General features: G+C 46.3%; 1 protein-coding gene across 2 annotated transcripts in view; it reads right to left on the reverse strand.

Moving 5' to 3' along the window:
* The window catches only part of LOC126529676 (protein SEC13 homolog), a 45,959-nt gene extending 27,279 nt beyond the window's left edge, over window positions 1-18,680 (reverse strand). For both annotated transcript variants that reach the window (XM_055069975.2, XM_050177189.3), the window contains exons 1-5: window positions 18,542-18,680; window positions 18,155-18,199; window positions 17,828-17,943; window positions 11,523-11,686; window positions 9,511-9,644 (exon numbers count right to left, since the gene is read on the reverse strand). In XM_055069975.2, coding sequence (XP_054925950.1) covers window positions 9,511-9,644; window positions 11,523-11,686; window positions 17,828-17,943; window positions 18,155-18,199; window positions 18,542-18,544 — 462 coding nt within the window. In that variant the 5' untranslated portion in view covers window positions 18,545-18,680. The remainder of the gene's footprint in view (window positions 1-9,510; window positions 9,645-11,522; window positions 11,687-17,827; window positions 17,944-18,154; window positions 18,200-18,541) is intronic.
* Window positions 18,681-20,560: the final 1,880 nt, after the last annotated feature.

The raw sequence follows: 20,560 nt of genomic DNA on the forward strand, positions 1-20,560 counted from the left end.
TGAATAATAAAAAAAGATGCATACAGAATATTTTCGAAAATGAGCTATTTCTATCAATTGATAGCAAGCTAACTGGTACGAGGCCCGAACTTTATCAGAAGTGAGATTCTCTCGCAACAGCTGGTAAGCCAACCTCAACTGTCCTGACATACTCAGCCCGCGCATAACGCCTCAGTGTTGCGTTCTACTGCTTTAAAGAGTTTTTTTTTTTTTTACTTAGATGAGGGACACCTGCATCTCCGTGTCAGCCAACACTTTGCTTTTAGAGTGCAAGCTCTCTCAAAAAACCGGCGGCGTGCTTCCTTCCCCGTTCATTTCTCAATGCGTAGGTCCTTTGCCTTCTTGTTCTCCTTAGGCTGCGCATTTGCCACACGGACTATTTGAAGCATCCTCTTGGACAATTGTGCAGTAAGCGTCCGATTTTTCGGACTCCCTAGGATCTGACAAAACGTGGAAAAAAAAAAAAAAATGAATGCATGCCTTTACAGCCCTTAAGGCTTCAAATCGCCACAGGCACGCCCGAAAAAGTTCTGAAGGCCTGCCAGTACACTTATTAGGCATATCGGTGCTCGTAGTGAGACAGAAGATGGCGGGTGTACGCGTGTATAATTAAGGAATACATACTGTGTCCCGTGACAGTTGCCCCTTCCCACACTTGTTTTGCTTCACAGCGTAACACTGCTTTAATGCGGTGAAGCTGACTTTCGAGAACCGGCATTATGCAACGCGCCGTGCTTTTCGAACATCGAAGCCAGTCGCGATGATCACAAAGGCGGTGTCGGTGCCATTGCTGACAGCGGCGAATTCTTTCAATGAAAAACACGGCACAGAACAGCAAGAAGGTTAAGCTAGGCCTAGCATTGCCGCGATGGTGGCTGCCAGCGGATCTGCGTGCGAGTGTGCCGGTTCGAGGCGGCGATGTTATCAAAATGGCGGCGGTTGTGGCTTTTAATAATGCCGTTTCGGACCTGCGGTCATGGCAAAAAGTCCGGAAAATCGGACGGCGAAGGGTTCTTGCAACAGAAATTTCAGCATTCTTATACACTGACCCTATGGGGTGCGTACTGGTGCCGCGAAGCCGTCCGAATTATCTGACGTCCGGAAAGTCGCTCGTTGACTGCACTCTGGCAACTCCTCCAGCAGACGACGCGGCGTCAAAGACCATTCGTTATGATTCCTCTCTGTTACTCAGGCCAGCCTTACCATGACTTTGGGTTCCCTTTCAATAAATTTACAGCCAATTTTCCCTGATAGAAGCACAAATCCCGAGTTTTCCCTGAGTTTTTCCAGGCTACTCAATATCCCTGAGAATTCCCAGTTTTCCCGGTTGGTAGACACCCTGTTTTCTGGTTCATTGTCTGTGCGCCTTGTGGGCCTTCCACAGTGTTGCCGTGATGAAGCGGCAGAATTCGCCTTTCATCGTGAAGCTTGAAATTATAAATCGGGTCGAACGCGGTGAGAAGTTGGATGTCCCCACAGCGTGAAAGATTCCGAGGAGCACTCTCAGCATGATCTTGAAGAATAAGGGGAAGGTTAAGGATAAAGCGGCAAAACTTGCAGCCCGGTGCCTGTGGCGACCGACACGTACGCACGGCCGTGTACGAGTGATTCATCCGAAATTGCTTCAGCCGTGCCAGCTTCCACGTGCTCGGTGATGACTGTAAATTCTGATGAATGCAACGCAGCCATTGCCGGTGTTGCCGAAGTTTGGAGTGAGCTGTCAAAATTTCCAGAAGCTGTTGACGAATCAACAGTGGACGAGTTTGTGAGTGCAAATGATGGTGTCGCTACCATGGGAGAGCCCCAAAACGAAGATTACATTGCCGACATCGTACCGAGCACAAGTGAAAGTGGGCACAATGAGGAAAGCAACGACAGTCCTTTGCTCACATCCTCCGAAGTGATTGGTGCACTTGCACTAGTCCGGTGGTTCTGTGCAAATGTGGAAGGTTGCAGCCTCAGATGCCCCAACTCCTTAGACAATGTAAGGAAGTGCGTGCGTCACAGGCAGTGAAATTGCCCTAGCAGAACAAAATGCAGAACTATTTCATGCGAAACTAAGCTAGTTTCATCAATAAAGTGGTTTTATAAATGGTATGTGCTTTTATGACATCCAATTATTTAGCAGGCTTATATCGAATTATGCTCTGTATCGAACTGATAGGCGTTTTTTTGCAAGTTCGATATAGCCGGGTTCGACTGTAGTGACAGAATTTAACTGAGGAGTGCTTTCGTCATCGGGCAAGTAGTTGAATATGCCGGGGGAGTCTGCATTTCTTCTCTCCTGCAGTCCGCATGTCTGCCTGCAATGTCCTGCATTTACCTCAATTTATAGATTATTAATGCTCTGTTCACAATAATATTGATGCCTTAGAGATTATCGAGCACTAACCTATCACTTTAGCTTGACTTCATATTTGCCTTTAGTGTCATTTTAAAAGGGCTCTGAACCACTTTTTATCAATGTGGAGAAATGCATTTGCAGTTACAATAGGCAATTTCAGAAATACCTTGCCACAAGAAGTACGTCAATGCGTTCAGCAGAAGCGGAGTTATTTGCACCCCCTTCGCGGTGCTACCATTCTTTCTTCAATGCCTTGCACTGCGAAGACTACGGCAGAGTGGAGCGTGCCCACAACGCTCTGCCTACTGAATGTCACCGTGGAAAGCAGTTCAAGTTTGATTGTGGATGTCAACGTAGATGCCACTACCAATTTTGGCACCTACGACATGCCAAACGTAAGCCACACACGGTTGTCCTCAGCGAGCCACAGGGTGCTTAGCCAGTGGACTCGTTGCGGCACTTCGTGGTGGCCGCAGTATCTAAGTTACATAGCAGACGGCAGCTACATGCAACTGTAGTGCGTATGTGCAGTGTTTGCTTCGTGCATGACAGGGCTTTAGTGCCTGCTCGCGCTCATGTGCTCCAGTCTGACTCTGCCATGTGGTGCGGACTGACTTTGTCCTTCACCAGCTTGACCAATGGATAGTAGCTACATCCAACTTGCACATTTTGAAGCGTATCAATAAGTCTGCCAAGGCGTCTAACAAGGAGTGACCAGGAGTGAGCACACACCGGCAACCGTTCATCAGGTCTGGCCTTAAGTTCCACGTGGTTTGAGACTAGTTGAGGGTTCAAAACTAGTCAAAATTAGCGAGACCCGATGACTGTGACACCAAAGCAGGGTGGCCAAAGTTTAAATCCTATGCAGGCAGCCACAGCCGAGTGTCAGCAGCCGATTGTTGGCTTTTTCCGCAAGTACATTTGAAAGCAGATTTTCACTTACTTCAGCCTAGCTATTAAATTTTGTCAATAAATATACACAGTAACAGCAGGAAGAAGCGCACTAATCCAAACATCCTTCTTGATTGATGCCAACTATTGGTCAATAACAGCCGCATATGGGAATCTGCTATATTACGATATAATGCGTCCAAAAAAGAGTGAGCAACAAGCTTCTGATGAAAAGAGTGTCTGAGAGAAAGGTGACTTTGCGCTCCACTTCCGAGCTCCACATGCCGCGCACAACTGAAAAACTTGGCTGAGATGGTCATAGCAGCGAATCTTATCTGCAGACAATTTTTTCGCCAAGCCTAAGGGGTGGTTCAGGGCCCTTTTAAGGGTCACTGCCGCACATGTAGAGGCGAAAACAAGTCCCAGGTAGTCAGGGACATTCATGTATGGTGGCCACCAAATGTTTGAAAGAATGTGCCTTTTCTGAATTGAATGCCCCGTATCATCGTTTTGGAGGTTCTCCAACCCTCTGCAACCTCGCCAAAATTTGTTACTCTGCTGCCACCATCCTAGTATCTGGAGTAACCACTTCGCCAAGCTTGCTACCATGTGCTTATGCACGTGCTTGCACACTTCATATTTGGCATTCTTGTGCATGTCATTTCAAGCTGTGAACATCAGAAAAAGTTCTTTCTATCTTGTTTTGTGTCACTGAAAGCATTACCACAGGTTGCTCGCCTACATGGCTCTCCCACAGGTGTGTACAGTCACAGACTGATTTTTCGGACACCAAAAATTTGGACATGCTCGATTATTCGGTCTGCTTCGCGGCACCACCATTCTCCTGATAGACCATAATGTATAACAACTGCCGAAAGTTCGGACACCTTGCAACCTCTTGTCTCATTTTTCAGACACTCCCTGAAGCTCAATCGAGAGCACCATGCATCGACTTGCTGAACGCCATTTTTTGTTTTGAACGGAGCCTCCTTGCTGCCCCACGAAGTGGCGCTACTGCAAATCCCCGCTCATCATTATCGTTTCTGCCTGGTTTGTAGCTACAGCAGTTCCGGTCTCAGCTTAGTAAGCCATGTCAAGATAATCCAGCAGCTGATTTGTTTCTTTCTTCGTGCACGACGCTGCGAGTAGGCCACGTTTTTCGTTTGTGCGACTGGTGTCGGCGTGACGGCGTGATGTTTGCTTTGTGTGCTGTGTCGAGGTTGCGGTGATGCAACACGGCATACGGAAACATCGCGTCAAGTGCCTAATGGCGCTGACAGTGCCCGCGCAGACTGCGCTGGGGAATGCCGACAAGCGGAGGCCGGGAGGCCTAGGATTTGTCGCCTTCTGATGTGCTCTCTACAGACGCCGAAAATGTTCTGCCGAGACCTGCGCAGTGGTTGCATTGCAATTCCGTACACCGTTTCATTTGACAGTTTCACAGGTGCTGATACTGCTGTACTGACATGAACAGAACTTGACGACGGCGAGATCATTCGTAAGGTCTTTTATTTATTTATTTGATTTATTTATTTGATACATACTGCCGGCCTGAGTGTCAGGCCTTGGGCAGGAGTGGGTATATATGAAACAATACAGAATAAAGGAATACATTGGTACAAAAATTGCTTATCAGCACCATGCTAACATTGCGCGTAACAGCACTTGAGACTGCGCATAACAAAGTGAGCATTCGATATCACAGCTCACATATATAAAGCAAGAAAGAATACAAGTGAAACAATACAAAAAAAAAATTCCGCATAAACAGCATCCCAACGTCGCGCATGACAGCACTCGGCACTGCGCATAACAAAGTATACGATGTTACAGCTCAGAACGAACGCACATAAAAAACGCATGAACAAAAGATGCTTGATAAACAATGCAATTACTTATCGCAATTGGTCAAGCGCGCACATCAAAGACGAAATAGTGGGGCTTTCGACCACCTCAGCGGGCAGGTCGTTCCAATTACGGATTGTACGCGGAAAGAACGAGTATTTGAAAGCATTCGTTTTGGCAAAATATTCACAGACTTTCCTGGAGTGAAACGATCGAGTTTGCCGTCGCGTGTTCATAAATAAGTCAGTAACCACGGTATCTGTCAGGGATGCCGTTGTTTCTTCGGTACACTCAGGGATGCCAAAGAGAATAAGATTATTTCGGCGGCTTCTGTCTTCTACATCCACTAGTTTTCTCTCCAAGTCTTGTATAGCTTTCTCTAGGCAACATACTTTCGCCCCCACTTCCCTCGCTATTGCCACAGACGCCTCGACCTCCTTTAGTTTAGCTTCGATGTTGTCGAATCGTTGATGAATGCTCTGTTGACCATCAATAAGCTGTTTTAGCAACTGTTCCGTAGTGGGGCCTGGGTTGGGTTCGATGTCACCACACAACATGAGCAGTGAAAAAAAATTTTTTTTGCACGTACAAACAAAAGCATAAAACACTATGGGGGCACGTCAGCTGGACTAAGCAACGATTACTCGTTTTAGTCGTAGAACAAGTGTTACTGACCTGCGAAAAAAGCAGCAGCGGGTTTAGCATGATCCGGACGGGAGGCCAGCTGACGTGCCCACTGAAGTGATCCCTCAGTGACGATCTTCTTATAAAGGCAGGCGCCGAAGAACATGAAGGCGGTTGCATCCAGGTGAGCCGATGTGCGGGCGTATCTGGTGCGCAAGCGCTGTCTATGGCTGCGCGAAGGGCTAGCCATGCAGAATCCTCGTCAATAGCGGTTGCTCCCGTCGTCTGTAGGAGCAAAATCTGCGAAAAAAGCAGCAGCGGGTTTAGCATGATCCGGACGGGAGGCCAGCTGACGTGCCCACTGAAGTGATCCCTCAGTGACGATCTTCTTATAAAGGCAGGCGCCGAAGAACATGAAGGCGGTTGCATCCACGTGAGCCGATGTGCGGGCGTATCTGGTGCGCAAGCGCTGTCTATGGCTGCGCGAAGGGCTAGCCATGCAGAATCCTCGTCAATAGCGGTTGCTCCCGTCGTCTGTAGGAGCAAAATCTGCGAAAAAAGCAGCAGCGGGTTTAGCATGATCCGGACGGGAGGCCAGCTGACGTGCCCACTGAAGTGATCCCTCAGTGACGATCTTCTTATAAAGGCAGGCGCCGAAGAACATGAAGGCGGTTGCATCCACGTGAGCCGATGTGCGGGCGTATCTGGTGCGCAAGCGCTGTCTATGGCTGCGCGAAGGGCTAGCCATGCAGAATCCTCGTCAATAGCGGTTGCTCCCGTCGTCTGTAGGAGCAAAATCTGCGAAAAAAGCAGCAGCGGGTTTAGCATGATCCGGACGGGAGGCCAGCTGACGTGCCCACTGAAGTGATCCCTCAGTGACGATCTTCTTATAAAGGCAGGCGCCGAAGAACATGAAGGCGGTTGCATCCACGTGAGCCGATGTGCGGGCGTATCTGGTGCGCAAGCGCTGTCTATGGCTGCGCGAAGGGCTAGCCATGCAGAATCCTCGTCAATAGCGGTTGCTCCCGTCGTCTGTAGGAGCAAAATCTGCGAAAAAAGCAGCAGCGGGTTTAGCATGATCCGGACGGGAGGCCAGCTGACGTGCTGCGCTGCCGGATGATGACTTCGAGTCGGAAGATGACGCACCATGTGCTACGCTGCCGTCACATGCGGAGCATGTACAAGCAGTGACTGTGCTTTCAGCCACCTATAGTGACCGTACGACCCGCTCCGAGATTCAGGCTTATCTGATTGTGCGTAAACGAAACAGCGTGCAACGCACATTGACAATTTCTTCAAGCCTACTGCTGAGCCCGAATAAGTGCGTGGAAATAAAGGATTTCTTTTTTTTTTTTTCTTAATCTGCTTTTATGGACACCTGTCTATTCGGACATTCCCGCAGTCCCCGTGAGGTCCAAATAAACGGTCAGCAACTGTAATTGCCGTATTTTCCGGCGCATAAATTACATTTCATTTCTGAAATTTTTGTTGGTGCTTCTTGTAGAATGGTGCGACTTAAATACATTTAAAACTGGATTGGATGCTGTGGCCACACCCTTTGCATTGAGCGGTGTTGCGACTCGGGGGTCCAAAGACATGGGATCTTCTTTCCTTGTGGAGGGCTAAGTGAGCGTGAGGCTGGGTTCGATATTCAGGACGTTAGACAAACACGTATATATTTACATATGTACAAGAAAATGCAAAGTAAAACAGAAAAGTTGATGATGAAGTGGTAGTCGCCGGTCCCTCCCGCCGTTTGTAGCTCCTTTTATGCCTTGCGTGATCATTGTTTAGTCACTTCCCCCAATCCGGTGTCAGGAGGCCGATGACATCAGGTCCCACCAATCCGGTATCAGGAGGCCCTTTTCGCTGACTCCAATTGTACTCTGACAGGTGATGGCCGGAACATCACACTGACCGCGTCTCTGGCTTGGGCACTCCAGTTTGTGCTGCTGACAGGTGAGAGCCATACCATTTCTTCTTCTTCTTCGAACCTCTTCTGAACGAGCCCGCGCTGGTCATAATTTATCCGTGCCGACAACCATTTTGACGAGGCCGTCGGCTCGTTGCCCATAATCGTGCGAGCCATGACTGAGGGGTGTCGCGGGGTGAACGGCCGATCACAACAGCAGGCATCAAGTGACGCTCCACCTCGTGTCACCTACTGCCATTCACAGCAATCACACTTCACTGCACTTGTTGCCGTTATTGCTGCACACTTTGCGGGTGTTGTCACGGCCTCGCTAACCAAGACACCAGATGCGAAGCAATGTTGGCAAAGTTACGATGTGAAATTCAAGCTGTGTGCAGTCAAATTTGCAGTGGAGCATGGAAACTGAGCAGCAGAGAGGGAATTCGAAGTCAGCAAGAAAATGATCCGGGGCTGGCGCAATGTCTCCAGTGTGCTCCGGACAATGAAGTCAACAAAGAAAGTGAACTGCGGCAACAAGGCACGCTGGCCGGATCGTGAGCATTGTCAGTGCACGTGGGTACTGCAACAATGAGCCGAAGGCATAGGGCTGTCAACATCAATTGAAGTCACAGCGCTGGATTGATAGGGACACGAAAGACGACAGGATGTGATGCAACGAACCAGCTAGCCCAAAAATCTGCACTCCTGGCTGTCAACAGTGCAGCTGCACCTGGAGGCGAAGACTCTGGCAACAGAGACCAATGCTTCTAGGGTGGTCCATCATGGTGTTTCCGCTTTATGCGGCGGTATAAACTGGTCATAAAGAGTGCTCGAACGACAATGTGCCAGAAGCTGCCTGACGAGTTTCAGTCACAGCCTGACAACTTCAGCTCATTCTTGAGGGACGAAATTGAGAAGAAGGATGTCAGCGTGAGCCACGTCTTAACATGTATGAAGTGCAGCTGACTTTCTATATTTCGCTTGGGAGAAGCCTCGCCAAGAAAGGCGAAATAACTGTTACAGTGAGGACAACAGGCCATAAGAAGTCGCACTTCACCGTTGTTCTCGCCTGTTGTGCGGATGGCACAAAGCTGAATGAACAGGTGTCTTATACACCAGAGCAACTTACATGCGTCTTCTTTTTTTTTTTCAGGAATGCTGCCGTTTTGACGTGGGTGCACCTTATACAAAGGTACGACTTATAAAACGCAAAATATGATACCTTACAGGCAGGCACTACCGAACAGATGATATTGCCATGCCTGTCTCCTTTTGCGAAACACATAACTGCTAGTAGCTCAGTGATCAAACAAGCGATTGAATTCTCAATCGCTGTTTTTTTTTTATGATGGGTGGCAACTACTGCATTTTCCAGCAGACGCTCACATAGCATGCCTTGCTTCCACTATAGCCCCGTGTCCTGGGCTTCTAAAGATCCACTTCATTTGCCATTTTTCTGTCCTTTGAAATTGATTCAAACATGGCTCAGATGCCGCCGTACCGCCATCTTCGCTGTAACCACACCCTCGGTGTAACACATGAGAAGAATGAAATATAAAATAGAATGTTACAAAATATGGGCTCTAGTTGTGGCATGCTTTACATTTGCATTAAATTTGCAAAATCACTACATTTGAAAAAAATATATTACGTTATTTTATTCAGTGCATTCAACAATAAATCATGTAAAACACTGCACATACATAAAAACAATTTTGTTGCTATAATGTTACATAAAATTATTTCTTTGTTCCTTTTCTCAAAATAAGTCACTTTGAAGCATTTGTACCTGTACTAAGAAATGTGACCCTCAAAGGGTTTACGACTGCTGGCCTATCTTCTATTCACTCAAACCAGCAACACCATTCGTAATGAACTAGAAAGAGGCACTGACCGTATGGGCATTGGCAATCTTCTTGGCCACCCAGACGCCATCGCCATTGCTAGAGAGAACTGAGACGGCACCATCCGAGCTCGCACAGGCGAGCATCAGGCCGAACTCATGAGGAGCCCAGCAGATGGAGTTCACTGCATTCAGCCATTCATTGCACAGGACGGAAGCAGACGGGCATAGCAAATGACACAAAGCACAAATCAACCCTGCAAACAGGCCCTCACTACTGAACACCTTTAATTATCAGAGACTAAGGCCTTCGTCAGCCCTCACTTAAGCACTCTGTAATGGTGGGCCTTTTAAATGTGACACTTTCAGTTGTGATAGGTATTGGTGCATGGTAGATGCCACACGGTGCCAGTTCACTGGGCTGCACACACTGTAGCTTGTTCCAAGCAAGTTCAAAGGACGTTTACCGCAGGAGTTGAATAAATTGAGCTAGTTGGTACGGGCGTGTGTTGAAAATTCAGAGAGACTTACAGATGGCTAATAAAGGGACACAGTGACGCTAGTGCTATCGGCAATTGAGAGTTTGTTTGAGAAAGTTGTTAACCCTTTCGCTGTCACGGACGTACCGGTACGTCATCGTGCTTCCCCCCCACAGTGTCACTGACGTACCGGTACGCTCTCAATCGTGCGTTCAAAATTTCGCACCTGAGCGCAAAGCTGGCGCTCCTGGACTGGCCACGCCATCTGATGACTGTTTCTACAAGTTCGTATTTTAGCCCCGACCTGTGTTAGTACATGTATTGAAGAGTACGGTGCGACTGCAACTCCCCCCTCTCTCTTTGCTGAGTGGCGCGGTGGCTCCGCGTTCGCTGGATCATGCGTCGCGCGCGTGTTGTTATGGGTTCAAGGGTTGTTCTGCCATCTCCACTGGTTTGAAGGTTTTTATTTTTCTTCTGTTGGTGTGTCTGCTACGGCACGTCAAGTTCAGATGCACGCGCCGTTGCCTCTCCAAAAAGAGTGACTCGATTGCTGCTTTCGCTCTCTCGCCGCACCCTCGCTTCCGACTTGCAGCGGTAAACGTAAGGCCCCTCGAACTTTGTTTTAGCCTTTTTCCATCTCCCTCTGTCTTCTTGATCAGGCAATGTCCTATTTCTCTCCGTTGTGCGGGTGACTGAAAGCGCATCCTCCCTGCGCGCGATTACTTTCGGATGGCTGAGCGGCGCGAGACCTTCGTCTGCTCATTGGAGCGGTGGCTGTTCTGATTCAGAATACGAGCCGAGCTTGGATTTGGACTAGGACAGCGTCATGCGATGAAGAGATGAGTTCCGCATCGTCATATTCGGATGTTGAATGGATGTTATAGTCATGCTGATGATGATGTTTACTAACAAGAGCTGCAGAACACTGAAATGTGCATATTGTATTGACTATGTTATTTGTATACCACTCATAATCAAAAATAAATTGCTATGTTCACTCCCTGTTATGCTTGTTCCCTGAAACCAAGCCGGCACTGGGGGTGCGTCACGGCCAGAAAGGTCCGACAGCGAAAGGGTTAAATATAGAAACAGCAATGAGCATGCACTTGCTTGCGACTCAGAAAGTACACGACTGAACGAAACCTGCAGAAAAAGCCCACAGTAACACAGGCTAGACCCTAACGAACTGTTTGAGTGTTCAAAACATACAAGAATGCTTGTCCTCCCAAATATAAAAAATATATTTCTTGCTCTAAACATGCTAAGAGCGGCTAGTTGATGCATATCTATCACAATTTTTTCATATGTGGAAGATTTCATTTATCTCTCTCACTGGCAGACCCAGAAGGAATATGAGGGGACAAAGTGATATAACACCCATGTGACCTCCCTCTCTATGAATCTGCAGGCATCAGAGAATGCTGCACTATTGTAGCCAGTGCTGTCGCACGAAACCCACTACAGTCCAAAATAATGGCACCATACATATTTTACATTATCTCACTAACTAAAGCTCTGTTATCATCTAGCTCGATCTGACATTTTCTTTTAGTGTCCCCTCCTCAAATGTGACCAATCACTGACCAGACGAGTCGTGGTCCCGGTAGCGGTGCACACAGTGCCAGTCTGGGTTGCTGTGTGCGCCCTGGTCGGCCCAGAGGCAGACAGTGCGGTCGTACGAGCACGATGCCAGCAGGCTGCCAAACACAGGGTGCGCCCATGCCACCTGCCACACGGGGCCCTCGTGTCTGCAAGCCAGGGGCATTCACCCCACAACCGCAGACCCATTAGGCAAGGATGTTTCGTTGTTAAAGCAGTAACAATATTTGGAAAAAATTCCAAATGATGATGAAAATTTTTTATTGAAAATGAGCAGATGACATAGGCATATCTATCAGAAGCGTGGGGGGAGGGGGGCAAAGCATCTCATTTGCCCCCCCCCCCCCCCTTTCGAAAGAGGGCGCTGGCACTTTTCGCTCCAAGCTGGAAAATCTATTAAAACACAGCTGAAGATAAATTTTCTTTCTCACTAGAGTGACCAAAATGCTTTTCTTTATTATGTATATCCTTGCTTGGACAACTACGGTTGTCTTTTGTGCCTTCTCGGGACGCCCTGTAGCGGAGGACACACAGTATTCGCCATGCACGTTGCAGATAACTGCACTGGGCAGTTTCTGCCCTAACAAACTGTCAGCTTGTGCAACTTGCATCCTGCCCAGTCTCTTTGGGACCGCTATATCCATATACTAAAACACAATCACCTTGTTACATTTAATCTCCAGGTACAGAGAGGTCCAGATAAAGTATTATAATCAGCCGTGTCCAACGTGTCTTACGGCATGAAATCGGTGGATTACCAACTGCTGGAACAATTTAATCTCTGTCCGTTGCAGCGTTGCTGTCTCAGTATCTTATCACAATCAGAAATACAATCAAACCTCTCAGAGGTGTAACTGTCGAATTTCATTGTGTAATCACGACTTATCGTAGATATGTTCGTGAAAATGACCTTGGTCGAACTCACAGATCCATTTGATTACCAATAGAACATTGACTTTTTCTAAAGACTTGTCACTTTTGACTGACGATTTCATTTTCAGGCTGTTTCTAAAGCTACACTATTACTTGTTTCCCGGCAGGAACAAATACAGCAGATATGTCATATTTTGAAAAAATGAGGGCCATTTTTGGTGATGTGTACTGAAAATTTGCACTGTGTAGGTTGCTTACATACTCTGAAGACATTAACTGACTGTAGTGCCGTTGAGCGGAAATACGGGTGGGAAAAAACAGAGTGGACAGGACGGACGCTCAGTTACAACTGAAGTTTAATTAATGAGAGGTTTTCCAGGGAGCAGAGGGCAGCACATGCGCAATAAAGAGGCTGTTACAAAGCTCAAGCATAATCACACGCAAAAAAATACTAACGCCCAAGGAGATATCTAATTTCTTTATACGTCAAGGCAACTGACAGGATACTAACACACGTGGCAGATTGTGCGTATATCTGGCCAGCCTCAATAATTTCTCTCCCCACTCTGTCATTAGACTTGTTTAAAATGGATGCATTTCTAAATAGCAGAGTGAAACCGGAATCTTTGATATGTGAAGGTAAGCGCATACCACCTGCAACAGCCTTTAAAGACGCCGAGTGCTCCCTGAATCGGTCGTTTATACACCGACCCATTTGGCCAATGTAAACTTTACCGCTGCGGAGCGGAATCTGGTAAACGACCTAAATGGCGCAAGTCATCAGGGGGTTTACATATCTCTCCTCACATGCATTTTTTGCACTTTTCTTTTCGCTCCGATTGTGTATTAGAGAGCACAACGTTGCGATCTTACAGGGGGCTGTGAAAACTACATCCACCTCATGTTTGCGTCCTACTTTCTTCAGGTTGTGCGAAACTGCATGAATGTAAGACATAACCACAACCTTCCTTGGTTTCTGCTTTTCCTGTGTGGCTGAGGCGGTTGCCATTTTGAGCTTCTTTAAAAGCGAACCACCCACGGCCACTAAAAGACTCTAGGGAAAGCCCGAGCTTTCGAGACGTGACACCTGCAAACTGAAGCTGTGCTCGATCTTGTGCAAGCAGGACTTTCTCAAAGCCGAATTGAGGCACGACAAGGCAATCCCTCGTTTGACAAGCTTAGTGTGTGAGGAGTCATAAGGTAGAAGGCTTTTCTTGGAGCGTAGTAAATATTTCCAACAAACATGGTCGTCCCATTTAAAATACAAAGCAACGTCTAAAAACTGTAACACAACATTGGTGGGAAGTTCAAGGGTAAAAGACAAAGAACATGAAGTATTATTAAAAAGATCTAACACACTATTAGCTGACGATAGGGGCGTTTGGTCATTCGGTACACTTAAAAAAAACCAAGAAAGTCATCAACGTATCTGTACACTTTTAATACATGCCTTTCTACAAGTTCAGGTTGCAACTGGCAGTCCAATTTGGCTAAAAAAATCTCACAAAGCACAGGCGCAACGCAAGAGCTGATGCATATGCCCCTCTTTTGCACACAGGTATTATTGTCATAGCTTACAATCGTGGAGCACAAATAACACTTAAACAAGTCTAAAAAATTGTCCCCATTGACTAACGAGGCATTTTGAAAGGGCACTACCCCATGACAATCAATCGCATCACGGACTGCTAAAAACAATTCATTGTGCGGCACAGAGTAGAAAAGTTCCTCAACGTCAATAGAGACGCTGTAGTTTGCTCCAGGTAATCCTTCCACTAGGTCCTGCACGAGCAATTTTGAGTTCTTTAACTTGAAGGGGTCTACAGGTGTCAGTATGTTGAGGTGACATTGCAAGAAAGAACTGACATTGTGCTGCCAGCAGCGATCTTCCCTGGTGCGGAACGGACACAACTCTGTGTGTTTTTTCAGTGAAGAATACCTCAAGGACATCACCTTTGCAGGATTTGACTGCTTTGCTGACGCCTTCCAATTCCATGTCAGTGAGGAGGGCTACTGCCCTGGACTTCACCTTAGAACTGACTGGTCGCTTTATCCAAATTTTTATGCGTTATACATGGCACTTGATTGTTTCCCCCTGGTATCCTCAGTAAAATATGCAGGGCACGGTGTTTATATTTATTCGGCGTACAAAACAATGTTTTGAGTGACGAGCAATACATGTTTACTCTGTGTAGGTTCATTACAGCCTTTGTAGAAAATTAGTCATTGAAGCATTCCAGGGCGTCATACTGCCGCTAATCTAGATGTTTCCTAGACTCCTAAAACAACGCACAAGATACGGACATGAAATTTTATGAAAATAGAAACATTTTAAGCACAATGCGTTGCTAAACTTTCACTTTCCTACTTTATATGCAAGTGTAACATATAATTACTAAGCCTTCGTTTCATGTATTTTTGTGAAATACTTCAGTTACCGATTACGATCGACTGTGAATAAATGTGTGAAATTTACATAATTTTATCCCAAGGTGCTGAAGACTCCATATATAAAGCAATTCAAGATGGGAGAATGACTCTGTGCATTTTATAGTGACCCATCATAATTACATAGTAATTAAATATTCATTTATTGTACAGTCAGTCATGCTACGTTTCTTCATTAAATGTATACTCACCCACTCGAATTACATGCACAGGTTAATTATTAGGCACAAGCATTACAACAAGGGAAGAAATAATCTTTTGCGATTATTACCAAAACGCCCCACTTGAAGCGTCCGTCAAAGATGGTAGTGCCTTGATGAAAGTGGTCGTGTGAAGCAATACATTTCACTCAGAAGCGAAATGGGCGTACTTTAAGAATGGAAAATGTTCAATTTACTTAAATCCTAATGGTCATTGCCTATTGCTTGCAACCACTGCACAGCAACGGCAAAAATAAGTTGCCTTCGCAAATGTGCATGCCGTGACTGAAGGGGATATTACGAGATTCATTGTTTGTTTCTCCGGTATCCTCAGTGAGCTTGTTTATATCTAAGGAAAGTCAGGGGCATGGTATGGATGAGGTGTAGGCAATGTTCCAAATGGGTGGGTGAAATGCACATTTTCCAGTAGGATATGTATGCAGGTCATAGCATTATTAGCCTTTTTTATTAGCACTCTAAGACTTAGAAGGGCTGCGCTGGCCTAATTACAACAACTGAGGTCAAATTTTTCGAACATAAGGGGAACAATACGACAAGTTTATGAGCGATGGTAAATACGTGTCGATCAAATACGGCGTCAAAGTATTGTAAGCAAGTGTTCGAAAGTATTACGCTACTGCTATTAGCTAGGTTTCCCAATGTCCCAAGAGAACTCTGTGTTTCAGATATCTTATACTTTGAAAAAATTGCCAGCATTTTAAGTGAAATGTGTCATGTAGTTTTAACCTTTCTGGCTTATTCGGAAGTGTTACGAACAATTATTGAACCCTCATCTTTTTTCTGCTCACTTTTCCATGCGTGATATATCAGTTTTGTCTGGGGTCCTCACTGAGCTAAAGTAGCCAGCTTCGTTATGTCTGGTGACTGTAACAACAAGTTAATAGGTGATGTGAAGGTGAAGTCAGAAATAGATGGGTAATTGGGGCTCTGGCAATAAATTATGCATGCAAGCACTCTAGAGTGTTACAAGTGTGTCTAATGAGCGGGGAAGAATTGAGCCTGCAAGCCTGGCAGTACAAAAGCCAGCAAGACCAAATTTACCAGAAATTGGTGGTACACTGTGGAAACTCTCTGTGCGAAGTTTAATGCGGTTGGATCGAACACAGCCTTTGTAAACAACTTCCAATTCAAGTGTTAGAGCGTGTGATATGGTCGCTATCAGCTATGCTTCCTAGTGTCCTGACACAGCTATAGTTTACAACAGGTTTCTATTTTGTGGAAAGTGGAGGGGGAAATGGCAACTGCAATGTGCGACAAAACTTTCAAATTCCTGGTCCGGTATTCCTGGTCTGGTTAGAAGCGTTGCAAATAATTAATTAGCCGTAGTTTTTCTTTCACTATTTTCAGGCGTCATAACATGTTCAGTCTTAGTTTAAGCAATGCCCTCAGTGAACTAAACAAGGCATCTTGTTTATATCTGGCGAAAATAAAGGGCGCGTTATAGGCAATATGTAGGTAAACTTAAAAACAGGGGACTAATTATGATGTGTGCAGTAAGTTACGCATGTAAGCTATCTGGAGCTTTATGAATGTGTTTTGCGAACAAAGAATTTATGCCGTTACCCTAGAAGAACTGCTAACTCAACACATATCAAATCTAGCGGAAATTGAGCAGGGTGGGGGGGGGGGGGGGAAGAGCGTCATTTATTTCCAGCAATAAAGCATTGCATACCCCCCTCAGCAGTTGTAGTGGTGGTTTTCAACAGATTCGCTGGACGTTCACTGTCGCAGGGCCGGGATGGCCTGGCAATTTGTTTTTTGTGAATATAGCAAGTAATTTATGTTGACTGTACGTCGATGCATCTAACCTCGACAATACAATTACCTAAACTACCTAGTGATGCGTTTATGCTGAAGACTTAAACAGCAATTACAATTACTTATTTAATTTGAATTCTTTGTAGCAAATGTGCATTTTTTATGCGCGCTGTACTGCTGCTACTGGGCGAGATCCAGGACCACTGTGGGGCACTCATTGCCTCTTGTCCCTGTATAATCTTGAGATTTTATATAGTTGCGAGAGATAAATGTAAATTGAGATCACTTTTCGGGCATCCATGGTTCACCATGTGTGATTGGTAAATAGGTCCCTGGCTGTTAAATATACACATAACTGACAGAAGCATTTTCGGGCTATTTCACTTACTATAACAGTAATTTACAATACACATATATATATATATATATATATATATATATATATATATAGCAAGTGCGTGATAAATAAAGAACCCCACAACGAAATCGCATGAAATTCAAACCAACAAAAACTAAGCAGATCCAACGCAGTGAAACTTTCAATAAGGGCTTAATTAAATGCCATAAATTCGATGCGAAGGAAGTGTCCCTATTGTCACCCTATGTAATCAATAATCTGATGCTGTGTCTATGTTAACGTTATGCACAGCAATCGAGACTTAAAAGCTGCTGCCACCCTGAACATGTTAATATCATGCACTAAACCGTTCACAAGCTATGCTGATATTTGTGCAAATGGCAGTGACGCACAAAGATGCACAAAATGCACTGATGTCACAGAGATGCAGGCGTCCAGGGAGCAATGGTGAGGAGAGGTGCATGCCGAGATAATGTTTTCTTTGCAAGCCCATCTTATTTCTCAACCTAGCTCATAAAGTAACTTGCTGCGCACAGCAACGGGACGACACGTAGAACAACGAACTGGACCGACTAGTCAAATATGTGGACACAGCTGAACGCCGATAACGACACTGCAGTCAGCTGACTCACCCTGTCAGCACAGCGAGCATCTTCTGCGTGCCGTTCTTGACGTCGAACACCTTGACCGACTTGTCCGACGAGCAAGTCGCCAGGCGGGTCCCGTAGTAGTCGGTCTGGGCGTCGTGCTGCGCGAAAACGACATGTGTCAAAGCGAATAACTAGATCCAGCTGCGCGTGACACGTGATCACGACGACTCCGGAACACAGTCCAGACTCCACGATGTATGCGCTGATAAGTGAAGTCAGAGCAATTAAGTTAACGATGTGAATAATGGATAGTTTGCTACGAGATTCCGAAAGTGCTGTCACATGCTTAAATCAAGAAGCGAAGCTTACCACCATGTCGTGATGAGCAGTGTCCACGGTGTTGATCAGTGACGCCTGCATGATTAAAGAAAAAAAATACACAAGAGCAAGAGAAGAAGAAATAAGTAACACGCGCAAAGCGAAACGCTGTCGGTTGCGGTAAACAACGAAATGTAAGTTGTCAGCGCACTCAGCAATACAGAGTCAGTTCAAAGCGAAGTACAGCGCGATTAGACAACTTGTTTCTGTTTTACTTTTTCTGGAAACAGCAACAGATAGAATGCGCCGACGTTGTACCGCGTTAACAAGCCGACGTCACGCTTTGATTGTGGATGACATCGTAAACACTACGTTGCAGCGAAGCGATAAGGCCACAGAATGTGTATAACAAGGCTTTTCAAAAATTGACGAACGTACCATTATTAGGGTGCACTTCCAATGCTAGCCGCTTGCTTTGCCAGCTGCCGAACTACGAAAAGTAAACTCATGACACGTGCGTCGCGAGCGTGCCACGTTCGCGCGTCGGCGCCGAGGGCTTCGTGGACGCTGCGCATGCGTGAGCTTAGAAAAAATACAAAAATAAACAAATTTTTTTTTTCCGGATGTGACATCACATTGTTGTTTTTAGTTGTGAAGGAAGGAAGTGCAGGAGAGGGCCCGGCCAGCACATACGCACTTGTTTGGCCGGGTGGTGTTGGCTTGGAAAAAGTGTGGCGAAAGTCACGTACTGTTCTTCGCAAAGGAGCACTGGGACTGGTATCCCAAACGTCAACGTTGCCATAGCAATCGCGCTCCCGAAGCTGTCGCTGCGGCTCCACGGCTGCTCTTCGCCTCCAAAATGTGAGATAAGACTTTCCGGCCCGTGTCTTTTTCGCAGCACATTCTGTTCGCGAGACAAGCTGACTTTGGAGCGTGGTGTGTAAACTTTAAAGTTGTGTTTAAGGTCTATGAGTGTGCGTCTCAGCCAGCAACAGACACTCAAGTAATCACGGCGCAGGTCTTCGACAACATCTATACGTGCCACGGAATAGCACAGTAGCGCGTTTGCTTCCCTAAACCTGTTAAAGAAGTTTCGTAGGTTTTGTTCTTACGGGCGTCGGCAGCACACACTTGCGGCGAATCGTAGAAAAGTTCAAGTCTCGCGCTTTTTTGCTCCGGCGAGCTGATTGGAGGCCATGGAAGAAAGAAAATCTGAGGAGGGGCCCTGACGTCACTATTGTTTACATCTCTCGTCTTCGGCCATTACCCCCTGAACAGCTTTCACAGGCCCCGCACACTCTCAAGTTCAACAAATGGCCACAGAGGGCGAAAAATCAATCGAGGCGCGTTTCAGCGTAAGCGCGCAAGTGGAGCTACTGTAATTTGGTCGAATACTTTAATTTGTGCTTTCTCTGCTAGGGGCGCTGAACATGCTGAATTTTTTAATTTACACAAACCATTGACATAAACAATCGAGGTGTCTAAGGATGCTTTTTTACCTCAGGCAAATAGGCAGTTGATTTTTTAAAAATTTGATTGTTGAAGCTGCTTTTTAATCATAGCGTCAAGGTTTTTGTGCTTGATTAACCACCGACAGCCGACAGCCTATGGGGCTCTTGCATTGCCCAGGGGGCGCTGCGAAAAAGGTGCTAAAAAGCGCCCTCTGTCCTAAAGTGGGTCGTACCAAGCTCGGTCGTCTGCTTCGGAAAGCACGTTTACAATATGGACCCGCCACTTTCGGTTGTGTTGTATCACGGCCTACAGCGAATATCGGGCGCCGAAGATTTTTTCAGGAGTGGCACGCTGCGTAAAAGCAAGAAATTATGCAGTGCCGAATACGTGTATGCCGTTCAAGAATTAAGCGGCGAAGCTTTAGCGCGGTGTCAATCGCACGTGAAGCGAGTCGCGTACGAAGTGGAACTTCAGGTAAGCTTTGCACGCTGCTAGATTCAGGCGCACAAACGCGAGGAAATGCTTGCTATAAATGAATCCACAGCAGCGATAAGCAGACATCATGTGTACGGAACTGCTCGAGCACACGACGGTACGCGCCGCGACGGCAGCGGTCTTTCAGCATGCCGCGATGTATGAACTGCTCGGGCGCACGATCGTACCCGCCGCGACGGCAGCGGTCTTTCGACATGCCGCGAAACGGCGGGTCTCCTGCAATTTTTGTTGACTGCATGCCGCTAAACAAGTAGTTATGCCTGCGTTGTAGTAGCGGCCATCTGTCCCTTTTAGTAACTGGTAATAACTGATGCAATGCATATGAGCTCGCACGTACGTGCGAATCGCGCTGTAGCGCGAGCTCGTGAGCTGCTCGCTTGATGTAGCTTTTAATGACAACACTCGAAAATCGATCTGCTGTAATCAATACTATCTTGCTGCGCTGCCTCAACATGCTGGCTTGAGGACAAGTATGAGCACATTTATCTCTCTAACCTGTGCTGCTCGTAG

Source organism: Dermacentor andersoni, chromosome 9 (assembly GCF_023375885.2).
Source record: "Dermacentor andersoni chromosome 9, qqDerAnde1_hic_scaffold, whole genome shotgun sequence".
In the NCBI taxonomy this organism is placed as follows: domain Eukaryota; kingdom Metazoa; phylum Arthropoda; class Arachnida; order Ixodida; family Ixodidae; genus Dermacentor; species Dermacentor andersoni.